This window comes from Chelonia mydas, chromosome 1, assembly GCF_015237465.2.
Source record: "Chelonia mydas isolate rCheMyd1 chromosome 1, rCheMyd1.pri.v2, whole genome shotgun sequence".
In the NCBI taxonomy this organism is placed as follows: Eukaryota; Metazoa; Chordata; order Testudines; family Cheloniidae; genus Chelonia; species Chelonia mydas.
In genome coordinates, this window is record NC_057849.1 from 230579191 (window position 1) to 230602018 (window position 22828).

Sequence of the window (22828 nt, forward strand, 5' to 3'; positions counted from 1 at the left end):
AGTTGCCATTGGGTGCAGAGCACCCACCAATTTTTCCCTGTGGGTGCTCCAGCCCCGGAGCACCCACGAAGTCAGCACCTATAATGGCCGGTGCCGGCATGCCACCCCTGGAAATGTGCTGCCCCAAGCACGTGCTTGCTTTGCTGGTGCCTAGAGCCGGCCCTGCCAATGGGAGCTGCGGGAAGTGGTGCTACTCCTCGCAGCTCCCATTGGCTAGGAACGGCAAACCACGGCCACTGGGAGCTGAGGGGCTCCGTGCCTGCGAACACTCCAGGTGAACAAAACGTCCCAACCCGCCAGCGGCTTACCCTGATGGGCCGGGAGCCGAAGTTTGCCAACCCCTGAAATATAGGGTCGGCTTACGAAAGGGTCATACAGTTTTAACCATTTTTACTTATCCATCTTGGGGGGGGGGGGGGGGGGGGTCGGCTTATAAACAAACCGGCTTATACATACATACATACATATATATATATATACACACACACACACACACACGGTATATACGGTATATTGAGTATGTACGGTAATTTTTCATTGGTTTTAAACATATTTACTTACCAGACTGTAAAGACTTAACAGGAGCTGTGTCTCAAATTATGTCAAAAGGAGCAGCACTTCATGCACCAATGCTAGGGTATTACAAACTTGCTGAAGACATCCTTAAAAAGAAGATATTCCACCTTTCAAAGAAACTATGTCTAAAACAATTTTCTTTTTTAAAAAGTCAGTAAGTCTTACCATGTATGGTATCATAAATTGGAAACCATCCTGAGATCACTGTAGCTGCCTCACTATAGAGCAAAGGATCAATATCAATGTACACTTTGCCAATGGCGTCATTAGCACTGTAGGTGTCATGATCTAGAACCGTGATCTGCAGGGGCTCATCTTGGAGGTCTTCATCATCTACCTAGAAACACATGTTAACATAAAATTTCAGTATGTAATCAATACAAGGAAACTCTGCAGGAAAACAAAAGAATGAGAGTTTAGTTATATACAATAATATGTTTACGCATAAAATTTGTAACTATTGTGTCTTGTATACAAACAATACACTCATGGATTCTTCTCTCCCCAAAGTGACCATATTACTAAAGGACATCAGAGCCACAGGAAGGCAAGCCATGAATCACACACACTTTTAAAACTACCATTTAATCGTTTTTTATTCATGGTCTCCACACACACTCCCTTTACCCCAAAAAATTATTTTTGACAGGAAGCACCAAAAACATAAATAAGAACTCTCATACCTTCAACTACAACAGCTGTACTACACACCATGATAAAGATAAACATGTGTACTGATGTTCTGATTTTACCGAGCATTTTTGAACTGGTTAGTGGTAAATAAATAAAGGCTTTCTATGCATCCTACAGAAAAACTCAGTAAGCTGGACATAAAACTTTACTAATGTCTAGAAGTAGTTATTGTTATTCGACTCTTTGAAATGTGGAATCCTGCTATCATTTTTTCAACGCTGTTCTTTTGCATTTCTCTCCCGAATACACTTTCCCATGCAAAAAGACAGAATTTAGAAACTTCTGCTATACAGAAAAAGTTTTCATTCCACTAAGCTTAGCCAATTCTTCCACACACCCCCAAAGAGGCAAATCCCCAAAATCAAAGTATAAAAGTGAAAGCTGAATTAAAGAATGCTTCCACTTCACATTACTACACCTTAGCAATCACCATGGAAAGCACTATTTGATCCCACTAATTTATAACATTACCAACTACTCTCTCACTATATGCAAGTACAATACAGAGGCATTTATGTCGTGTTCTCCTCGAATGACATTCCCCAACACTACTTAACACGTAAGTATGTAACAGGGTAAGCCACCCATTTTTTAAACAGTTAAATAGCATTGGCTATGCCAGTCAAGTGTAATCATGTTTTCTCCTTTTATTTTGGCATTACTGAAATAACAAGAATGCAACACAAGTGATTTATTCAGAGCAGAACGTCAAAAGCCAACTATGATGCTGCTGTATTCAGCTTCAAGTAAACTGGTACGGTTCTGCGAGCTGATGAAGACTTACTGAAAAGCACTGAGTGCTCATAGCAACTTTTGAAGACAATGAGAGTTGACGGTGCTTGATAAATAGTAGGGGAAATATAGTGCTTTTTGCAATCAGGCCCCAACATTACAATGTTTTATAATTTTGTAACTTTTTAAAATGTGATGCCTGATAAAGAAATAATACAGAAGACAGACAATTACCTGCTTCTTTCACTATATTATATAAATATAACATTAGTAAATCTAACATATTCCAAAAGCAAACTCACTTTTCATATTCAAATTAAAATCTTCCTGTTTCTTGCATTTTTATTAACTATGTGGGTACTTGAAAGAAGCCTATTTAATTAGCATCTTACAATTTGTTTTCCTATTTCAACTTCACCCATTTCTAGAACTACAGTATCAACCGCATAATGCTTGGTTCAACTGGTAAAAACCCATGGAACCAATCCTGCAAACCTGTATTTACACAACAACTCTCAATGAAATCAGTGGGATAGTTCCTGCAAGTGATACTACCTTTCGAAGTGTTTGCAGGAGAGGTTTCTATATTACCAACTATTTTTACAATACCTTGACTCCCAAACGCACACATTTTATTTTGAGACCAGAATTATTTGACTAAAACTTTCCAAATCAAATATCCATATAAATATATATACACAGATGACATTTTATAAAAATACTTACCTCAAATTTAAACCATTCTGAGTTCCACTGAGGATTGAGGGATTTGGGGTACACATCTGTCTTAAATGTAGTATTTCCAAATTTTACCTAAAAATACAAGCAAACATTCAATGACAAATAAAAGAATATAATTTATTAGTACTTAGTAATTTATTTCCAAGTATACTGCTAGTTAGCTACTGTCACAGATCCACAGGATCGGTGCTATATCCCAGCTTTTAAACAGTCTCTTGGAGGAATCCCTTCAGAGCCCCAAGGCACCTCACTCTTTCTTCGCGGTAGGCCACGCAGCCTCACTGCCTCTGATACTGAGCCTCTGGGCTCCTGCGCTACTGCTTCACAGCATGAGCTCTTCCCAGATAGTCCAGTTTAGACAGACTCCTGGTTAAAGACCTGTATGCTCTTCAAGGACTAATGCACCTCTGGAAGTATTCACAATGGCACCACACAGCATTTCTAAAAACAGAGGAGGTTTTGTTACTCAACTGGAACACAACACTGGAAGTCCTTATGTTAGCACAGAGAAACAAAGGTTAAAAACATGGTGCATCTTCTCAAGCCAGAGCCATCCACCAGCCAAACTGTAGAGCAGGAGTGGCCAAATCGTGGCTCGCGAGCCACATGCAGCTCTTTTACTATTAAAGTGCAGCTTGCGGAGCTCCCCCTGTACCTCTCCCCCCATTCTCCATCTACCAGACTGGCGGGGGAAACTCAGGATCTCTGCCTTGCAGTGGGGTGGTGGGGTAGCGGCTTCTGCCAGGTGGGGAGGGGATTCTCGGGGGTTCTACCCAGCGGGGTGCACCTGCCAGGGTTCGAGGCTTCAGCAGGAGTGGGGCTGAAGCTCCGAGCCCTGGAAGGTGTGCCCCAGCTCTCAAACTTCTGAAGATCATCATATGTTGCTCGAAGGGTCAGTAAATTTGGCCACCCCTGCTGTAGAGAATTCCGTCTTAGGCTCTTTTTCTCTCTGACTCTGTAGTTAGTCCCAGGTGACACCAGCCAGATTCTCCCAGAAGCCAGCCCTTTACCCCCTGCCAAATCCTTTGCTCCTGAGTTGGGGTTTCTGCTCAGCGGAGGGAACCTCCTCCATCCTCTGGGTCATTGGTTGGTAGCTGTGAATGTACTGGTCACTGGAGCTTTCCATTGTCTCTTCTGAATTCTGCATTGATAAGGATCACTTTCAGCAGGTCTCAGCCAATTCCTTAAATCAGCGGTTCTCAACCAGAGTACGTGTGCCCCTGGGGGTATGCAGGAGTCTTCTGGGGGTGTATATTAACTTATCTACATATTTGCCTACTTTTACAACAGGCTACATAAAAAGCACTAGCGAAGTCAGCACAAACTAAAATTTCATACGACTTGTTTATACTGCTCTATATACTATACACTGAACTGTAAGTACAATATTTATATAAAAAGAAAAGGAGTACTTGTGGCACCTTAGAGGCTAACAAATTTATTTGAGTATAAGCTTTCGTGAGCTACAGCTCACTTCATCGGACCACTGAATGCATCCGATGAAGTGAGCTGTAGCTCACGAAAGCTTATACTCAAATAAATTTGTTAGTCTCTAACGTGCCACAAGTACTCCTTTTCTTTTTGCGAATACAGACTAACATGGCTGCTACTCTGAAACCTGTCAATATTTATATAGCAATTGATTTTATAATTATATGGTTAAAATTAGAAAGTAAGCAATTTTTCATTAATAGTGCGCTGTGACGACACTTGAATTTTTATGTCTGATTTTGTAAGCAAGTAGTTTTCAAGTGAGGTGAAACTTGAGGGTACACAAGGCCAATCAGACTCCTGAAAGTGGTACAGTCATCTTGAAAGATTGAGAACCACTGCCTTAAATGACTCCTTCACTGTGGCCAGAGAGCAAGGCAACACCTACACCTCATTTCCTGTGCTGCCCCACAGCAGAATTAACCCTTCTCCCCACCTCCCTCCCCCCCGATAGGAATGCAAAGTAAAGAGGGAAACTGGGGTACACATAGGTGTCAAAAAAGATTATGAAAAATCCCCACTTCATCACATCTATATTAAATCCAAGCAAAGTGTATGCAATTTGTTTCAGATATATACTTCAGAATCACAGAATCTTTTTCCAGCTTCATGATTCAATTAACACGGATCACTAAGTGACTTGTTTACTTATTCCAATAGTCACACTTCTAATAAATTTCTCTCTGTCTCTACTATAACAGCTGATGTTTCTTTTCTCCTCTCCCACTCTATGTGTTCTCTTCATGATCACTTTATAATTCAGTTTAAGCTACCACTCAAACCAGACAGCTAGTCCCTTAAATGAAATCAGACCCAGGGCTTCCCCAGAGAGAAATAAATGAGAAATAAATGAGAGACAGAGCCAAGGTAACAGAGAGTTCAGAATCCAGATAATAAAGAACTCAGAAGAACAGAGCTTCAAGAAGGAAATGCCCCAGACAGAGGAAGCAGTAAGAGTTCCCTAGTGAGCAGTGGAGCCAGATAAGGCTAGTGAAAGCAGAAGGCAGTTAGAGGATCATCTACAAATTCCCCCAAACCACAGAGCCAAGGCTCAAGAGGGCTGAAGGCTATGAGGAACAGAGGGAGATGCCTGCTGACTCTCTGAGCCCGAGAACTGAAGTTGGAGGGGCAGAGAGGACTGAAGTCTGGGGAATGATGGAACTAGGTCCATGGTTTTTAGCTCAAAACACGTTTGTGTCAACACATCAGCACAGTGCCAGCTGGCTGTATACCTCACAGGATCTTCACCATCATGGCGGAGGCCGCCTTACCCGCCACCTGTGGACTGCGCAGGGCCACTTGCTGCCACGAGCTGCACAAGCAGCCTGGCCCCAGAGGTGGTGGTGTCAGCTGCTGCTGCGCTGCCTCCTTCCCTCCACTTAGGATTGCCACCTTTTCCACAGATCAAAAAACCCAGACATCAACGGTTGTCAAATGGCATCTGGACACACAAGATGAAACCTGGACTGTCCGGGTGAAAACTGGATGGGTGGCAACCCTTCACTGGCCATAACCAGGGTGGATAAAAATCAAAGATTTTTTTTTTTAAATCAAAAAAATTGGATTTTTTAATTTAAATCAGACTTTTTTGATAAAATGTTTTTTGAGGAAAAAACCTATCTAAAGATAATTTTAATTAAGATATATTATAGCTCAAAGATATCTTAGGGATTATACATTCTAATTCTCTAGTATGAGACAATATATTCAGGTAATGTTTAAGAAAAGTTTTCTAAATGAGTTCCAAGAGTTCATGGATTAGGGACACAATTTTATGAGGTTCCAGGGGTTTCTGTATAGACTATTGTCATAAATATAAAGGGAAGGGTAAACCCCTTTAAAATCCCTCCTGGCCAGAGGAAATCTCCTCTCACCTGTAAAGGGTTAAGAAGCTAAAGGTAACCTCGCTGGCACCTGACCAAAATGACCAATGAGGAGACAAGATACTTTCAAAAGCTGGGAGGAGGGAGAGAAACAAAGGGGTATGTGTGTCTGTCTATATTTTGTCTTTGCCGGGGATAGACCAGGAATGAAGCCTTAGAACTTTTAGTAAGTAATCTAGCTAGGTACGTGTTAGATTATGATTTCTTTAAATGGCTGAGAAAAGAATTGTGCTGAATAGAATAACTATTTCTGTCTGTGTATCTTTTTTGTAACTTAAGGTTTTTGCCTAGAGGGGTTCTCTATGTTTTGAATCTAATTACCCTGTAAAGTATTTACCATCCTGATTTTACAGGGGGGATTTTTTTTTTTTATTTCTATTTACTTCTATTTCTATTAAAAGTCTTTTTGTAAGAAAACTGAATGCTTTTTCATTGTTCTCAGATCCAAGGGTTTGGGTCTGTGGTCACCTATGCAAATTGGTGAGGCTTTTTATCCAACATTTCCCTGGAAAGGGGGGGGTGCAAGTGTTGGGAGGATTGTTCACCGTTCTTAAGATCCAAGGGTCTGGGTCTGTAGTCACCTAGGCAAATTGGTGAAGCTTTTTATCCAACATTTCCCTGGAAAGGGAGGGTGCAAGTGTTGGGAGGATTGTTCATCGTTCTTAAGATCCAAGGGTCTGGGTCTGTAGTCACCTAGGCAAATTGGTGAGGCTTTTTACCAAACCTTGTCCAGGAAGTGGGGTGCAAGGTTTTGGGAAGTATTTTGGGGGGAAAGACGTGTCCAAACAGCTCTTCCCCAGTAACCAGTATTTGTTTGGTGGTGGTAGCGGCCAATCCAAGGACAAAGGGTGGAATATTTTGTACCTTGGGGAAGTTTTGACCTAAGCTGGTAAAGATAAGCTTAGGAGGTTTTTCATGCAGGTCCCCACATCTGTACCCTAGAGTTCAGAGTGGGGGAGGAACCTTGACATGGTGGCAGCGTGGTGGGATTAACCTGAAATCATTTTGAGATCCAGTTGAGATTTTTTTGAACTAGAAATACAGATTTTAAAAAGAGATTTTTTTTTTCCTTTGGAAAGGAAGTCCAGAAAGCAGCTTGTTTTTCTCTGCTTTGTGGCCAAGCAGAGACAAAAGGGGATTATCTTTGTGAATTGCAGGTTTTCTTTGCCTGGAGGCAGGGTACTTAACTCCTGCAGGGAAATTCACAGTCTTCCAACCCAGAGTTTTTTGTTTCCCTAAAAGTAAATAGAAGGGGGGGTGTTCTACCCATTTGCCTGGAGACAAAAGTGGCAGGGTTTTTTTTTTTTTTTTTTGATTTTGATTTTTTACAAGGAGCACAAGTTTAAAAAGGAAACTTGGTTTTTCTTTGGGCTGGGTAAACAGGTTTCAAAGTAGCTGGAAGTTTTTGCTTTGATTTGGGCCCAGAGCAGAGACAAGGGAATTATCTTTTTTTTTTGTAGGCTGACAATCACTATCAGAGAATAGGTATTCTATTCCAGCACAGCAAAATTTTACAGCCAAGTTTTGTTTGTTTATTTCTAAACCTCGGGTGTAAAGTTAGTTAAAAACAGAGAGGTTAGGATGACAGAATCCATGGCACAACAAAAGATGGAATTAGCCAGATTTCAGGCTGAGGAAAAACAAAAGGAACATGAAAGACAGATAGAACTCATGCGGCTGGAGAAGGAGGTACAGGAGGCTGCCCACAGGAGGGAAATGGAGGCAAGGAAGCATGAGGAGGAGGAGAAGGAAAAAGAGAGGAAGCATGTGGAGGAGGAGAAGGAAAAAGAGAGGAAGCATGCACTGGAGATGGAGAAGGTAAAGGCTCAGCAGAATATACCAACAAACCCTAGCAATCCTCCTCCAGGTACCACTCCCCATCCCAGAAAGTTCCCCACCTACAAGGCAGGTGATGATACTGAGGCCTTCTTAGAAAACTTCGAAAGGGCCTGCCTTGGGTACAACATCTCTACTGACCAATACATGGTAGAGCTGAGGCCGCAGCTCAGTGGACCCTTAGCTGAGGTGGCAGCTGAAATGCCTAAAGAACACATGAACAAGTATGAACTGTTTAAATCCAAGGCGAGAGTCAGAATGGGGATAACACCCGAGCAGTCTCGTCGGAGGTTCAGAGCCCTAAGGTGGAAACCAGACGTGTCATTTACCCGACATGCCTACCACATTGTGAAGCATTGGGATGCCTGGATACCCGGAGCAAGTGTTGAATCTCCAGTAAATTTGCCCTTCCTAATGCAAATGGAACAATTCTTAGAGGGTGTTCCTGAGGAAATAGAAAGATACATCCTAGATGGGAAGCCCAAAACTGTAATCGAGGCAGGAGAGATTGGAGCCAGATGGGTGGAGGTGGCAGAGAAGAAGAAAACTGGTCGCAGTTGGAGCGGAGACCAGAAGGGACAACCCCAGACCACACCCTATTACCGGGGGCCGCCCAAAGCCCCACCTACCTCCCAAAGAACCCTCCAGACCCCTTATCATCCCTCCACCCCGTTCTCCAGCAACCCTCCTCGCCCCAGTGACCCATCAGCTGGACGATGTTTTAAATGTAACGAGCTGGGGCATGTAAAGGCCAACTGCCCCAAGAACCCCAACAGATTACAGTTCATTGCACCGGAATCGCACCAGAGGTCCACAGGCCCAGATACCTCCCAGATACCCTTGGAGCGGAGGGAAACTGTGAGTGTGGGCGGGAAGAAGGTCACCGTGTGGAGGGACACCGGAGCACAAGTGTCAGCTATCCATGCTTCCTTAGTGGACCCCAATTTAATCAACCCAGAGATCCAAGTGACGATTCAACCCTTCAAGTCCAACTCTTTCAATTTGCCTACAGCCAAGTTGCCTGTCCAGTACAAGGGCTGGTCAGGAACATGGACTTGTGCAGTCTATGATGATTATCCCATCCCCATGCTGTTGAGGGAAGACTTGGCCAATCATGTGAAGCAGGCCAAGAGGGTGGGAACGGTCACCTGCAGCCAGGCTAAACAAGCCGTGAGGCCTAGCTCTGTTCCGAAAACTTCTATCAGGACCCGGTCAGAGGTGATGGACCCGGACCCCAGGCCAATGTCTGCAACAGCAGTAGTGGATCCAGTCCCAGAGACCCAGACGGAACCAGTCCCAGAACCGGAACCAGCCGAACAACCAACACCAGACCCATTGTCAGCCCTGAATCCAGTATTTGCAACCTCAACACCAGAGGGCCCCACCGACCCTGAACTGGCAGCAGCCGATAACCCGACACAAGAGGCTCAGCCGGAGCCTGAATCCCAACATAGTGCACCAGCGGAGAGCAGTTCACAGTCAACAGAAACAGCTCCATCCCCTATATCGCTTCCAGAGGGACCAAGCCTAGTCCACAATCCAATGAGGAACTGATGTCTCCAGCATCAAGGGAACAGTTCCAGACCGAACAGGAAGCAGATGAAAGCCTCCAGAGAGCTTGGACGGCGGCACGGAGCAACCCACCGCCTCTCAGCTCTTCTAATCGATCCAGGTTTGTTGTAGAAAGAGGACTTTTATACAAGGAAACTCTTTCTGGTGGACACCAGGAAGACTGGCATCCTCAGAGACAGTTGGTAGTTCCAACTAAATACCGGGCCAAGCTCTTGAGCTTAGCCCATGATCACCCTAGTGGCCATGCTGGGGTGAACAGGACCAAAGACCGTTTGGGGGGGTCATTCCACTGGGAGGGAATGGGCAAGGATGTTTCTACCTATGTCCAGTCTTGTGAGGTGTGCCAAAGAGTGGGAAAGCCCCAAGACCAGGTCAAAGCCCCTCTCCAGCCACTCCCCATCATTGAAGTTCCATTTCAGCGAGTAGCTGTGGATATTCTGGGTCCTTTTCCGAAAAAGACACCCAGAGGAAAGCAGTACATACTGACTTTCATGGATTTTGCCACCCGATGGCCGGAAGCAGTAGCTCTAAGCAACACCAGGGCTAAAAGTGTGTGCCAGGCACTAGCAGACATTTTTGCCAGGGTAGGTTGGCCCTCCGACATCCTCACAGATGCAGGGACTAATTTCCTGGCAGGAACTATGAAAAACCTTTGGGAAGCTCATGGGGTAAATCACTTGGTTGCCACTCCTTACCACCATCAAACAAATGGCATGGTGGAGAAGTTTAATGGAACTTTGGGGGCCATGATACGTAAATTCATAAATGAGCACTCCAATGATTGGGACCTAGTGTTGCAGCAGTTGCTCTTTGCCTACAGAGCTGTACCACACCCCAGTTTAGGGTTTTCCCCATTTGAACTTGTATATGGCCATGAGGTTAAGGGGCCATTGCAGTTGGTGAAGCAGCAATGGGAGGGATTTACACCTTCTCCAGAAACTAACATTCTGGACTTTGTAACCAACCTACAAAACACCCTCCGAACCTCTTTAGCCCTTGCTAAAGAAAACTTACAGGATGCTCAAAAAGAGCAAAAAGCCTGGTATGATAAACATGCCAGAGAGCGTTCCTTCAAAGTAGGGGACCAGGTCATGGTCTTAAAGGCGCTCCAGGCCCATAAAATGGAAGCATCGTGGGAAGGGCCATTCACGGTCCAGGAGCGCCTGGGAGCGGTTAATTATCGCATAGCATTCCCCACCTCCAACCGAAAGCCTAAGGTGTACCATATTAATTCTCTAAAGCCCTTTTATTCCAGAGAATTAAAGGTTTGTCAGTTTACAGCCCAGGGAGGAGACGATGCTGAGCGGCCTGAAGGTGTCTACTACGAAGGGAAATGTGCTGGTGGTGTGGAAGAGGTGAACCTCTCCATGACCCTTGGGCGTATGCAGCGACAGCAGATCCAGGAGCTGTGCACTAGCTACGCGCCAACGTTCTCAGCCACCCCAGGACTGACTGAACGGGCATACCACTCCATTGACACACGTAGTGCTCGCCCAATTAGAGTCCAACCTTACCGGGTGTCTCCTCAAGCTAAAACTGCTATAGAACGGGAGATCCGGGATATGTTACAGATGGGTGTAATCCGCCCCTCTGGAAGTGCATGGGCATCTCCAGTGGTTCTAGTTCCCAAACCAGATGGGGAGATACGTTTTTGCGTGGACTACCGTAAGCTAAATGCTGTAACTCGCCCAGACAACTATCCAATGCCACGCACAGATGAACTATTAGAGAAACTGGGACGGGCCCAGTTCATCTCTACCTTGGACTTAACCAAGGGGTACTGGCAGGTACCGCTAGATGAATCTGCCAAGGAAAGGTCAGCCTTCACCACACATCTCGGGCTGTATGAATTTAACGTACTCCCTTTCGGGCTGCGAAATGCACCCGCCACCTTCCAAAGACTTGTAGATGGTCTCCTAGCGGGATTAGGAGAATATGCAGTCGCCTACCTTGACGATGTGGCCATATTTTCGGATTCCTGGGCAGACCACCTGGAACATCTACAAAAAGTCCTTGAGCGCATAAGGGAGGCAGGACTAACTGTTAAGGCTAAGAAGTGTCAAATAGGCCTAAACAGAGTGACTTACTTTGGACACCAGGTGGGTCAAGGAACTATCAGCCCCCTACAGGCCAAAGTGGATGCTATCCAAAAGTGGCCTGTCCCAAAGTCAAAGAAACAGGTTCAATCCTTCTTAGACTTGGCCGGTTATTACAGACGATTTGTACTGCACTACAGCCAAATCGCCGCCCCACTGACAGACCTAACCAAAAAGAAACAGCCAAATGCTGTTCAGTGGACCGAAAAGTGTCAGAAGGCCTTTAACAAGCTTAAAGCGACACTCATGTCTGACCCTGTACTAAGGGCCCCAGACTTTGACAAACCGTTCCTAGTAACCACAGATGCGTCCGAGCGTGGTGTGGGAGCAGTTTTAATGCAGAAAGGACCTGATCAAGAATTCCACCCTGTAGTGTTCCTCAGCAAAAAACTGTCTGAGAGGGAAAGCAACTGGTCAATCACTGAAAAAGAATGTTACGCCATTGTCTACGCTCTGGAAAAGCTACGCCCATATGTTTGGGGACGGCGTTTCCACCTGCAAACCGACCATGCTGCACTGAAGTGGCTTCACACCGTCAAAGAAACTAACAAAAAACTTCTTCGGTGGAGTTTAGCTCTCCAAGATTTTGATTTCGACATCCAACACATCTCAGGAGCTTCTAACAAAGTGGCTGATGCACTCTCCCGTGAAAGTTTCCCAGAATCAACTGGTTAAAATCGTCCTTGAGATGTAGAAAATATTGTTAGTCTTTATGTACTTGGTAGTATATTTAGAGATGCATGTGTCTTATTAACTCTGTTTTCCTAGAGCTCCAGGAAGAAATCCCAGCCAGGGTTTCACCCTAGATGAGATTTCGGGGACGTGTCATAAATATAAAGGGAAGGGTAAACCCCTTTAAAATCCCTCCTGGCCAGAGGAAATCTCCTCTCACCTGTAAAGGGTTAAGAAGCTAAAGGTAACCTCGCTGGCACCTGACCAAAATGACCAATGAGGAGACAAGATACTTTCAAAAGCTGGGAGGAGGGAGAGAAACAAAGGGGTATGTGTGTCTGTCTATATTTTGTCTTTGCCGGGGATAGACCAGGAATGAAGCCTTAGAACTTTTAGTAAGTAATCTAGCTAGGTACGTGTTAGATTATGATTTCTTTAAATGGCTGAGAAAAGAATTGTGCTGAATAGAATAACTATTTCTGTCTGTGTATCTTTTTTGTAACTTAAGGTTTTTGCCTAGAGGGGTTCTCTATGTTTTGAATCTAATTACCCTGTAAAGTATTTACCATCCTGATTTTACAGGGGGGATTTTTTTTTTTTATTTCTATTTACTTCTATTTCTATTAAAAGTCTTTTTGTAAGAAAACTGAATGCTTTTTCATTATTCTCAGATCCAAGGGTCTGGGTCTGTAGTCACCTAGGCAAATTGGTGAAGCTTTTTATCCAACATTTCCCTGGAAAGGGGGGGTGCAAGTGTTGGGAGGATTGTTCATCGTTCTTAAGATCCAAGGGTCTGGGTCTGTAGTCACCTAGGCAAATTGGTGAGGCTTTTTACCAAACCTTGTCCAGGAAGTGGGGTGCAAGGGTTTGGGGAAGTATTTTGGGGGGAAAGACGTGTCCAAACAGCTCTTCCCCAGTAACCAGTATTTGTTTGGTGGTGGTAGCGGCCAATCCAAGGACAAAGGGTGGAATATTTTGTACCTTGGGGAAGTTTTGACCTAAGCTGGTAAAGATAAGCTTAGGAGGTTTTTCATGCAGGTCCCCACATCTGTACCCTAGAGTTCAGAGTGGGGGAGGAACCTTGACAACTATTTAGGTTAATCTTTCTAACTACCCAATGGGGCTCAGTCTAGAACAGTGGTTCTCAAACTCAGGGCCAAACCTGCGGACGCAGCAGGTAAACAAACCGGCCCAGCCCGCCAGGGGCTTTCCCTGAACAAGCGACACCCCTAGTTTGAGAACCACTGGTCTAAAAGATACCATCAGAGATGCTTAGTTTTGCAGTTCTCAAAGTGTGGATTTGTGTCTCCAAAGATAATATGCTTGTTAACAGCAAAAATGTTTTAAATAAATAAATACATAGATGTGAGAAATAACAGACCTTAACTCTATTGTCCCTCTGCAAATTTGTGTACACAGAGTCAATCCCTTACCTCTCTCTAAAAAGACAGACGTGTGCAAAATGCAAACAGTGCAACAAAGAAATGCAAGGCCTGGTTGCCCGAATGAAACAACATCATGAGAAGTGTTCCTTCTCAGAATGAAGCTGCGCTGAAGATGATGAAAGGAATATGTCTGAACATACAGGATCTCAGGTTAGTAAACTTTTTTATTTCATACTTCTTTCTTACAAACTTCCTGTCTTCCTTCTAAACTATTCTTGAATTCTCATGTTTGAGCAAAAAATACAGTTATTACTCTCTGGTAATATCATTTTAGATGCAGTTGTGATAAAAAAATAAATAGCTGAAATAGGCAGATCTTTCTTTTACAATTTCACCTTTAAAGTAGTATTGAGTGTCAGTGAATGCAATGAGTAATACTAAATGAGCAGTATGGTAATAATAATTAAATAACTGCATTGACTTATTTTGTTTAGAAGAATCCTCAACATACAGGATTCTGAAGACTATCCACCTTCAAGATCACCATCATTTTCTATAGTTTCAGAGTTATCTACCAATGATGGTGTTTAAGTCACATCATGTATGTCACATAGCCACAGTTTATCACCTATAGCAAAAAGAAAAAAAAAATCTCCATCATCCAGGAACAACCATAGATAAGTTTGTGATAAGAACCAGCAGATTACGAAAAGAGACACCTGATGAAAAAAATGCCCCGTTTGTTTATGCAACAAACTCTCCTTTCCGTATGATTGAGAACACACACTTAATTAACATGGTTCAGTCATTAAAACCAGGACACAGTCCACCCAACAGAGCAGATGTCACTGGCAAATTGCTGGATAAAGTGTATGAGAGAGAAATTGAGCAGCGTGCAAAAGGTCTAGAGGGTGAAATTGTTAACTTGAGTCTTGATGGGTGGAGCAATGTCCACAAGGATCCTGTTGGATGTGCTTGTGTGACAACAGAAGAGGGGAATGTCTTCCTTACAGAAACAATTGATACATCAGGAAATGCACACACAGCAGAATACTTACAAGAAGTAGCAGTAAAAGCTACAACAAACTGTGGAAAAAAATTCAAATGTCTAGTACGCAGCCAGGTCACAGACAATGCTGCAAAGGTATTCAAGATGAGAAGAAATTATTTAGAAGAGAGTGAAGAGTCCCCCAAGCTAATAACACGGTTGCAGTGCTCATTTGATGCACCTCCTAGCCAAAGACTTCAGTGTTCCAGAAATAAAGACTAATGTTGTTGAAATTGCAAAATACTTCCATAACAACCCCTTTGCAGCAGCTGCTCTGAAAAAAGTGGGAGGAACCAAGCTAACGCTCCCACAAGACGTGCGATGGAACTCAGTAGTGGACTGTTTTGAGCACCATATCAAGAACTGGCCTAATCTGATGACAGTTTGTGAACAAAATCATGAAAAAATAGATGGCCCTAACCCAGCCAAAGTTCTCAACATTGGGCTTCAGAGAAATGTTGAACACATGCCGAGTACCCTGAAGCCTATTTCTGTAGCCCTGAACAAAATGCAGGGAAATAGCTCTTTTATTGCTGATGCTGTCGAAATTTGGAAGGAACTGAGTGCGATCTTAAAAAGAGAAATACACAATGACAGAGTTAAATTACAAGCATTAAAAAAACGAATGGGACAAGCACTATCTCCAGCTCATTTTCTTGCAAATATTCAATACTCGATACCAGGGTCAAATCTTAACTGTTGAAGAAGAGGAGTTGGCTACGACATGGACATCCAGCAATCATCCCTCCAGAATGCCAACTATAATAAACTTCAAAGCTAAGGGTGAACCATTCAAGAAATATATGTTTGCTGATGATGTTTTAAAGAAAGTCACACCAGTGAACTGGTGGAAGTCACTTAAGCACTAGGATTCAGAGATTGTTGAAGTGATAATCTCACTTTTAACAGCAGTAGCTTCTTCTGTTGTTGTAGGGAGAATATTTTCTTCCTTTGGACTAATTCATTACAAATTGAGAAATCATTTGGGACCTGAAAAAGCAGGAAAGCTTGTTTTTCTTTTCCAGATTATGAACGACAGGAAAATGAAGGTGACGACGACTGAAATTAGCTGCCGAAGCCAATATTTTAAGTTTCTCATGTTGACCTGGCTGACATAATCCATTTAATTTTTGTTTATTTAAAAATATATATTTAACTATTTTAGTTAAAAATAAAACAAAAACAATCCTGATTTTAAAAAACTTGAATGTTTAATGAAATTCAAAAATTCTTATGCTTGTTTTGTTAAAATATTATGTTTGTTGTTGAAGAAAAAAATTAAGAATACATAACATTGTTGTTTTAGTTAAATAAAACAATTTAAATGTCTGTCTGGTGATGTTCTCTTCCTAATACAGCATGGCAAGAAAATCCTCCAAATATTCATGATTAACCTGTTGAATTGGAGATAGTTCACCTCCCAATGACTTTATAAATATCTGCTTCAATTACCTTTGGTAAAAGAAATAACCAAACAATCATTCATTTTCTGATATAGCTGTAAAACTAATCTGAAAAGTTTTCAAAATAAATCATTTTAAAAATGTAGGTTCCACTGGTATAAGGTACACACTATACATCTATCTCTGAGTTGTGAAGAATATGTATTAAGGTTATAACAACCAACAAGAATGCACTTTTATGTAGAAATGCATGATTAAATCGAGTTTTCCTGACTAGTGATTTAAATCAAATCCACCCTGATGCTGACTGTAAATATATTGTCTCCACAGATCTATGCTCAAAAATAATTAGAAGTGATTACTCTGTAACTGTACTCCAGATACAATTGCAATCCAACACAAAAGTCACAGCAGTAAGAGACGTTATAACTCTTTTTTCAGCAGGCATTCACCTGTCCATAATACTAATTATTCCAAAAAGCTGGGACAAAGGGCCCTTAGGTATTTTACAAATATATTGCATCCACGTATCCATATCACTGGAATGTAAACTAATATTCTCCATACTTCTATTGATTATTGGAGCTTCAGTTTACTAACACTGTGGTTCATAGCTATAGTGCCAATTTTTTTCAGGAGTTTATAATTCAGCTGTTTTAAGTCACACTGAACTGAAACTTGGAATATCAGTTGTCACACTGGTTATTTTGTTATTCCAAACAGCTGTATTTAATTCTGTTAAGTATATTTTGTTATTTTTAAATAACATCTGCTCTTGTGATTTTAGTCACCATTTTTTCCACTGGCAACTGCCATATCTACCTCCCTGCTCATGGCTTCTTCCCACAAGTTCACTCTGACATTTCTTCCTAGATGCCCACCCACTCAAATTAAACATGACAAAGAAAGAATCCAACTCCCCCAAAGCCCTTACCCCACTCCTTTCTCCATTACAGCAGATAATTACGCCATCCTTGCTATATTGAAAAGCAACCACCTCAATGCCATCTTCAGCTCCTTTCTCTCCTTCTTTTCAAGGCTATTCCTAATTCTTCATTTCTTCTTCTATGAATTCTCCAAATTCTATCTCTACTGCCAAAACCATCATTCATGTTTTGGTAATCTCCTATTCCTTAGTTCAGAGGTTCTCAAACTGTGGTCCGTGGACCACCACTGCTCTGTGAGCTCCATTCAGGTGGTCCGTGGATAGCTCCCTCTAAGGTGCGCACCGGGGTGGCCACACACAAGAGAATGAAGGGCCACCCACATAATTAGTGGAGCCGCGCAGGCATGGCTCCACTAATTAGGTGCCTGGACCCTGGAGAAGACGCACATGTAAGGTGAGGTGGTGGCCTTGGGGGGATTAGGGGGTAGATGGGAGGGGGCAGTGGGGTGAGAAGAGGGGGTGGGGGAAATTTGGGATGTGTAGAACTGAGGCAGTAAGAGAAAGAGGCAACTTTCCCCAACTCCAGAGCTGCGGCTGCCAGGGAGAGACGGCCCTCCTTCCCAGCCTCAGCTCTGTACGTGCTGTGGCGGGGGAGAGACCCCACTCCCTCCTTCACAGCCCTAGCTCAGGGGCTGCTGCGGCGGGGGAGAAAGGGCACATCCATCACGTTAGAAAGATAAGACTATGGATATTAAAATATGAGTTGTGTGCTTTTATTTGTAGAACAAAAAAACGTTTATTATTATTAAGGGTTTTTTTATAGAGAGCTTTTATCCAAAGCGCTTTACAATAGTTAGCTAACGGTACAAACGACATTTGGAAAGATCATTAAGTGATCCGCCAGGACCCTCAGAGATTTTCAAGTGGTCCGCAAAAAAAAAATTTGAGAACCACTGCCCTAGTTTACATGACTCTCATTTGACACCTCCCTGTCTATCCAATAGGCCACTGCTAAACTCATCTTCCTCTTCCACTACTCTGTTGTCACTCACAATTCAGTACTTCAATGGTTTTGCAATGCTGTCTACATCTAATTCAAACTGCTCATCTTCACCATGAAAGCTCTAAACGGCTCTTTCTATATCTCTGTGTGAAACATTGGTATGAAAACCAAAAAAAGTGTAGCATATTGCTATTTCATTTTCTATATGGCAACTCAAAACAAATTTTGTTTGATAGTACAGTAGATTATAGATAGTACAGTAAATAAATGCGGTATTGCAACATTGGGTTTTGTTCCCACAATCAGCTCTGTAGAGACAAACCCATACGCCTATCAATGGGGCTTCACCAGGCCTGGGGTGGGGGGGATGTGAGGGGTGTGCAGGGGTCTGCCAATTCAAAGCTCACAGGAAGATCAGACTTAACTAAGACCTAGTGAGTGGCATAGGCTTTGTCTGAAAACAGAAAATATTTTAAAACCTGTTTTAGAAGTAACTAAAGCTATGGTTCTAAGAAAATGTAAGATTAAGTAGCCTGAGTAGTGAAACCTTAAATCAGTTTTCTATCAGTGAAAATGGATGTAGCACATAGATGCATACAAGTATTTAACTGCACATCTTTGTAGTAACACAAGTGTACAAGCTCATCTGCTGAAGAAAACATGGCAAACAGCCACAGATAAAAGTCTTTACAAGCTCTGATTGCAAAGTCTAAATAATTTTTAAAGTGAGCACAAAGAATAGCAATGGCTCCAAGTTTTTCGCTTTATTAATTCAAATCCCCAGAGAAATTAAAAGCAAAAGACTACCATCAACTGTACACTGGCATCACAAAACCAAGCACTAAAGCATAACATTATTAAAAAGAAAACTAAAGGCTTTCAGCAACATTAATAAGTTGGCTAAGTTCAATATATGCAGTATTTTTTATTCCTGCCTTCCTTGTTGAAAATGAAGTTTAATGAAATTATTGTTACTGGGGAATATAATAAAAAATACGAGCCTCTCCACTAAGTGAAATAGAAACCACAACAACTTTGTTAAAGGAACACTAATGTAAATTTGTCCCAATATTTGGCAAAAACAGGCTTGTATAAAACCAACAATAATGTTTCACAAACTGTTTTTTTAAACTCCAATAGAATAGTTGTTTATAAATTAATCATACTCATGCAATGTTTGAAACCCAAACATTGCAGCACTAAGAACTAAAAAGTGAAACTGACAAACTATAAAAGTGAAGACAATGTCACCCATCTCAAAGAGTTAAACAACGTAATTGAACAAGTACATAAAGACCATTGTGATAAAGTAAACAAGATTTTATTTTTTTTCCTCCAGTATTAATTTAAAGCCCTGATTCAACAGGATACTAAAGCAAGTGCCTAACTTTAAGCACTTTTTAAGCACCATATTGAATCAGGACCTACGGCCCAAAGATTGTAAAGAGATCCATGAAGGCAAACTTCTAAGTCAATGGAGCTCACTTCTGGCACCAGGGTCGTCCCATCTAGATCTTATTCTGAAATCAGGCCTCAATTCCATTAAGTGTTCATGTACCAGCCATGATTTTTATGTTAAAAGTGTCTTTTTAGGTTTTGAAATGTTTGGATTCTGAGTTTTAGGCTTTTGGCATTTAATTATAAAAAATTATTTATCTCAGAAATGTTTAATCATACAAGAGAAGAATCATGTTATTCATACTAAAGAAATTTTTCATTGCTGGAGCATGAAACTAATTTTCCTTGTCTGTATAGGTAACATTTTTCACAAAAAGTAAATACTCGTCACTTACAAAAGAACAATTAAAAAGTGTACAGTTGAAGTTAAGTGTTCTCTTATTTTTTCCCTCACTAAAAATGAAATTATTTTATATTTCCAAATAGATTTCCAACATTAAAATGCAGTTCTACTCTGAAGTGCCTCTTTAGAATTGGCATGTTCTTACCCCATTAATCTGTTCTGTATGCATATTTGGAGTGACAATGGGTTAAAACATGTTTTTACTACTCCTTTCTCTTGCGTGTATGGTAAAACCAAAATCGGTATTGGATAGTGAATTGGATTCAGTTCTGGCTTATGTATCAACAGAATTGTTCATTAAGTTCCAATCCAGAATCTTTATGATGGAGTTGCATAAGTAAGGCTGCAAGTCTGTCACGAAGGTCGCAGAAGTCATGGATTCCGTGACTTTCAGCAACCTTCTTGACTTCTGCAGCTGTAGCGGCCAGTGTGGCTGGCCCCAGGAGCGGCTCTGGGACCAGCCACTTGGTCAAGCAGCATTCCCAGGGGTGGTCAAGCAGCATTCCCAGGGGTGGCCAAGCAGCATTCCCAGGGGTGGCCCCGAGACAGCTGGAACAGCAGCAATCCGGGGCAGCCTGAGCAGCGGCTGGTGGGCGGCCCAGGGGGCAGCCACAGACTGTCGGAGAGCGGTCCCCAAGGGATTCAGAGGAGCGGGCGGCTGGAGACAGTCAGCCCCCGCCACTAGAGCAGGGACCAGCCATAGGTTCCCGGGGCCGCCCAGAGCAGCGGCAACCTAGGAGCAGCTAAAATTTAGTCAGGCAAATTTATAGTACAAGTCATAGACAGGTCACAAGCCATGAATTTTTGTTTATTGTCCATGACCTGTCAAGGACTTTTTACTAAAAATACCCACAACGAACTCTTAGAGTTGACAAGGCTGACAGTTAAAAGAATAAATCCTCTTACTAATCTAGAAACTGCTGAGAAGACAAGTGGCCTAGAACCCTACAAACCCATTTTTACAGCCTCTGTTCAGATCAGTACCACGTTAAAGCCAAAAGATTAGGCAGAGATGCCAGTCCATTTCCTCTGGTCCAAGACCATCCTGAATTTATCAGCCACATCCTGCAAGCCGAACTTGCACATTTTTTAAACAGGCAACAAAAAACTTTCAGGACTCACAAAATCATCACATCTTTTGGTGTGACACGGGGATATCACATCACAACATCCATGTGGGGTGATACACAGACTGCATGACAACAAAACACTATGGCCCACTGGGGCATCAACAGACTGAGCTGGAGCATCACCAGTTGGTGACACACTAAGGCACCACTGCTGCCACCAGGGTGACACAGCGATGGGCTGGGCGGGGGCTGCAACAGCCACGCTTTAGCAGGGGGGTGCCCCGTCCTCAGCGAGGAACACCGAGGTGTGACCATGCTGGGGGGCAGCATGGGGCCAGGCGAAGCCGGCAGCAGGTGCTTGGAGACCTCCAGCGGCACAGGTCACGCAGGAGCAGCTGGCAGCTCGGCCCAGGCGCGTGGGCTCGGGGTGGGAGACACGAGGCACAACCCCAGAGATCAACAGCAACCCGCCGCCCCTGCCCTTCCCCCACACCTCCACGAAGGCATCAGTCAGGTCACTGGCCCGGTCCATTACTGGCAAATGGCGTCCGGCCACGATCTTGACCTTCAGCTTCCCCGGCATCTTCCTGCCCCAGCTGCAAGGAGAAAACAACAACAGCAGCGTGTTTGTGTACCAAGGTACAGTAAGGGTGCGACGTGCGCATGCGCGAAGCTGAGCAACGGTCCTCACTCCCCTCCGCTCGGAGAGCACATGCGCAATAGCCCTTGAAAAGCGGGGGGGGGGGGCATTCGCAGACCCACGCGCATGCGCAAACATTCTATGCAGCCCAATTGGGAGGAAAAGTCGTCTTCCCGGCGCATGCGCCGGCGTTGCTGGGTGATACTAAAAGAGAACCTGCTAATCGTGCACAACGGTTATCGAAGGTTACTTCTTCGCACGGTTGTATCACGCCGAGGCACCGCTCACCTTCGCCTCCTCCGGGCGTGCTCCACAGAAAGGAATAGCAGGGGGACCGCTCGTCCTCTAAACCAAAATGGCGGCCGCCCTGCGTAGGGACTTAGTTAGCCCGGGCTAGAAGACGACGGTGTCGAGTACCGAATCGTCGATAGGCCATGAGCCAGGCTCGGGTAGACAGGCAATGTGCCTGAACGCCGCATCATCGATTCAGCATCACAGGGCTTTTAGCCTCCCGGCCACTGGCGCGAACAGGCGCGGAGGGTGGGATGCGGCAAGGCAAAGTGAAGGGTGGGGCGGGTCCGGAGGGATGTTTCAGTATCTGCTCCCCAGGGCCCCCGCTTGTGTACTCTTCCCAGAGCACCTAGACAGAGAGCGATTGGCTCCAGCTGCTGGTGTCCCTAAGCCCGCCCCCTCCCCACGGCTCATGACACAGGTAGCAAAAGAGCCTCGCTGCCCACGCAGCCCACAAAATGCCAGGCCGTGAGAGGTATCTCTGCTCACGGGTGCCACAGAGGTAAACCCCAGAAGATCCAGTCAGTTTTTACCCATCTGTGATGTTCCCGTGGTGGTATCGGGACCAGTGATCTGCTAGGTCACGTCAATCCTTGACTCTGGGAGCCAGCCTTACCCTGCTCTGCTGTGAGAACCCCCCCCACTCCTGGGCTGTTCACGCACAGCCTCTGGCATGTAAGCTGCTCCCAGCTACGCGAGTGGGCACCTTTGGCCAGGTGCTGCTTGGACTGTGCAACCAAATGACACTAGCCAATATCTCCCGTCCCAGACACAATCCCAGGAACCTCTGTCTTGCAATGTCCAGTTATGCCGGCTGGACACTGCTAGCTTATGTGAGTTTATCAATTTAACATAGAAATTGATATGTACCAGGCTTATTATCCCAAGGGGAGTCTCTGACACGATTCAAACCAAACTCACTGCTTCAGGTAGAATAAACACATTTATTAACTACAAAAGATAGATTTTAAGTGACTATAAGTCAAAGCACAACAAGTCAGAGTTGGTC

General features: G+C 43.6%; 1 protein-coding gene across 24 annotated transcripts in view; it reads right to left on the reverse strand.

Annotated features, from left to right (window-relative positions):
- The window catches only part of C2CD5 (C2 calcium dependent domain containing 5), a 136791-nt gene extending 115088 nt beyond the window's left edge, over positions 1-21703 (reverse strand). For 4 of the 24 annotated variants that reach the window (XM_037915721.2, XM_043538812.1, XM_043538813.1 and 1 more), the window contains exons 1-3: positions 21382-21478; positions 2728-2814; positions 742-913 (exon numbers count right to left, since the gene is read on the reverse strand). In XM_037915721.2, the coding sequence (XP_037771649.1) occupies positions 742-913; positions 2728-2814; positions 21382-21471 (349 nt within the window). In that variant the 5' untranslated portion in view covers positions 21472-21478. Of the gene's footprint in view, positions 1-561; positions 663-741; positions 914-2727; positions 2815-21381 lie in introns of those variants that run through there. The other 20 variants (XM_037915693.2, XM_043538779.1, XM_037915763.2 and 17 more) reach the window with 13 other exon arrangements.
- Positions 21704-22828: the final 1125 nt, after the last annotated feature.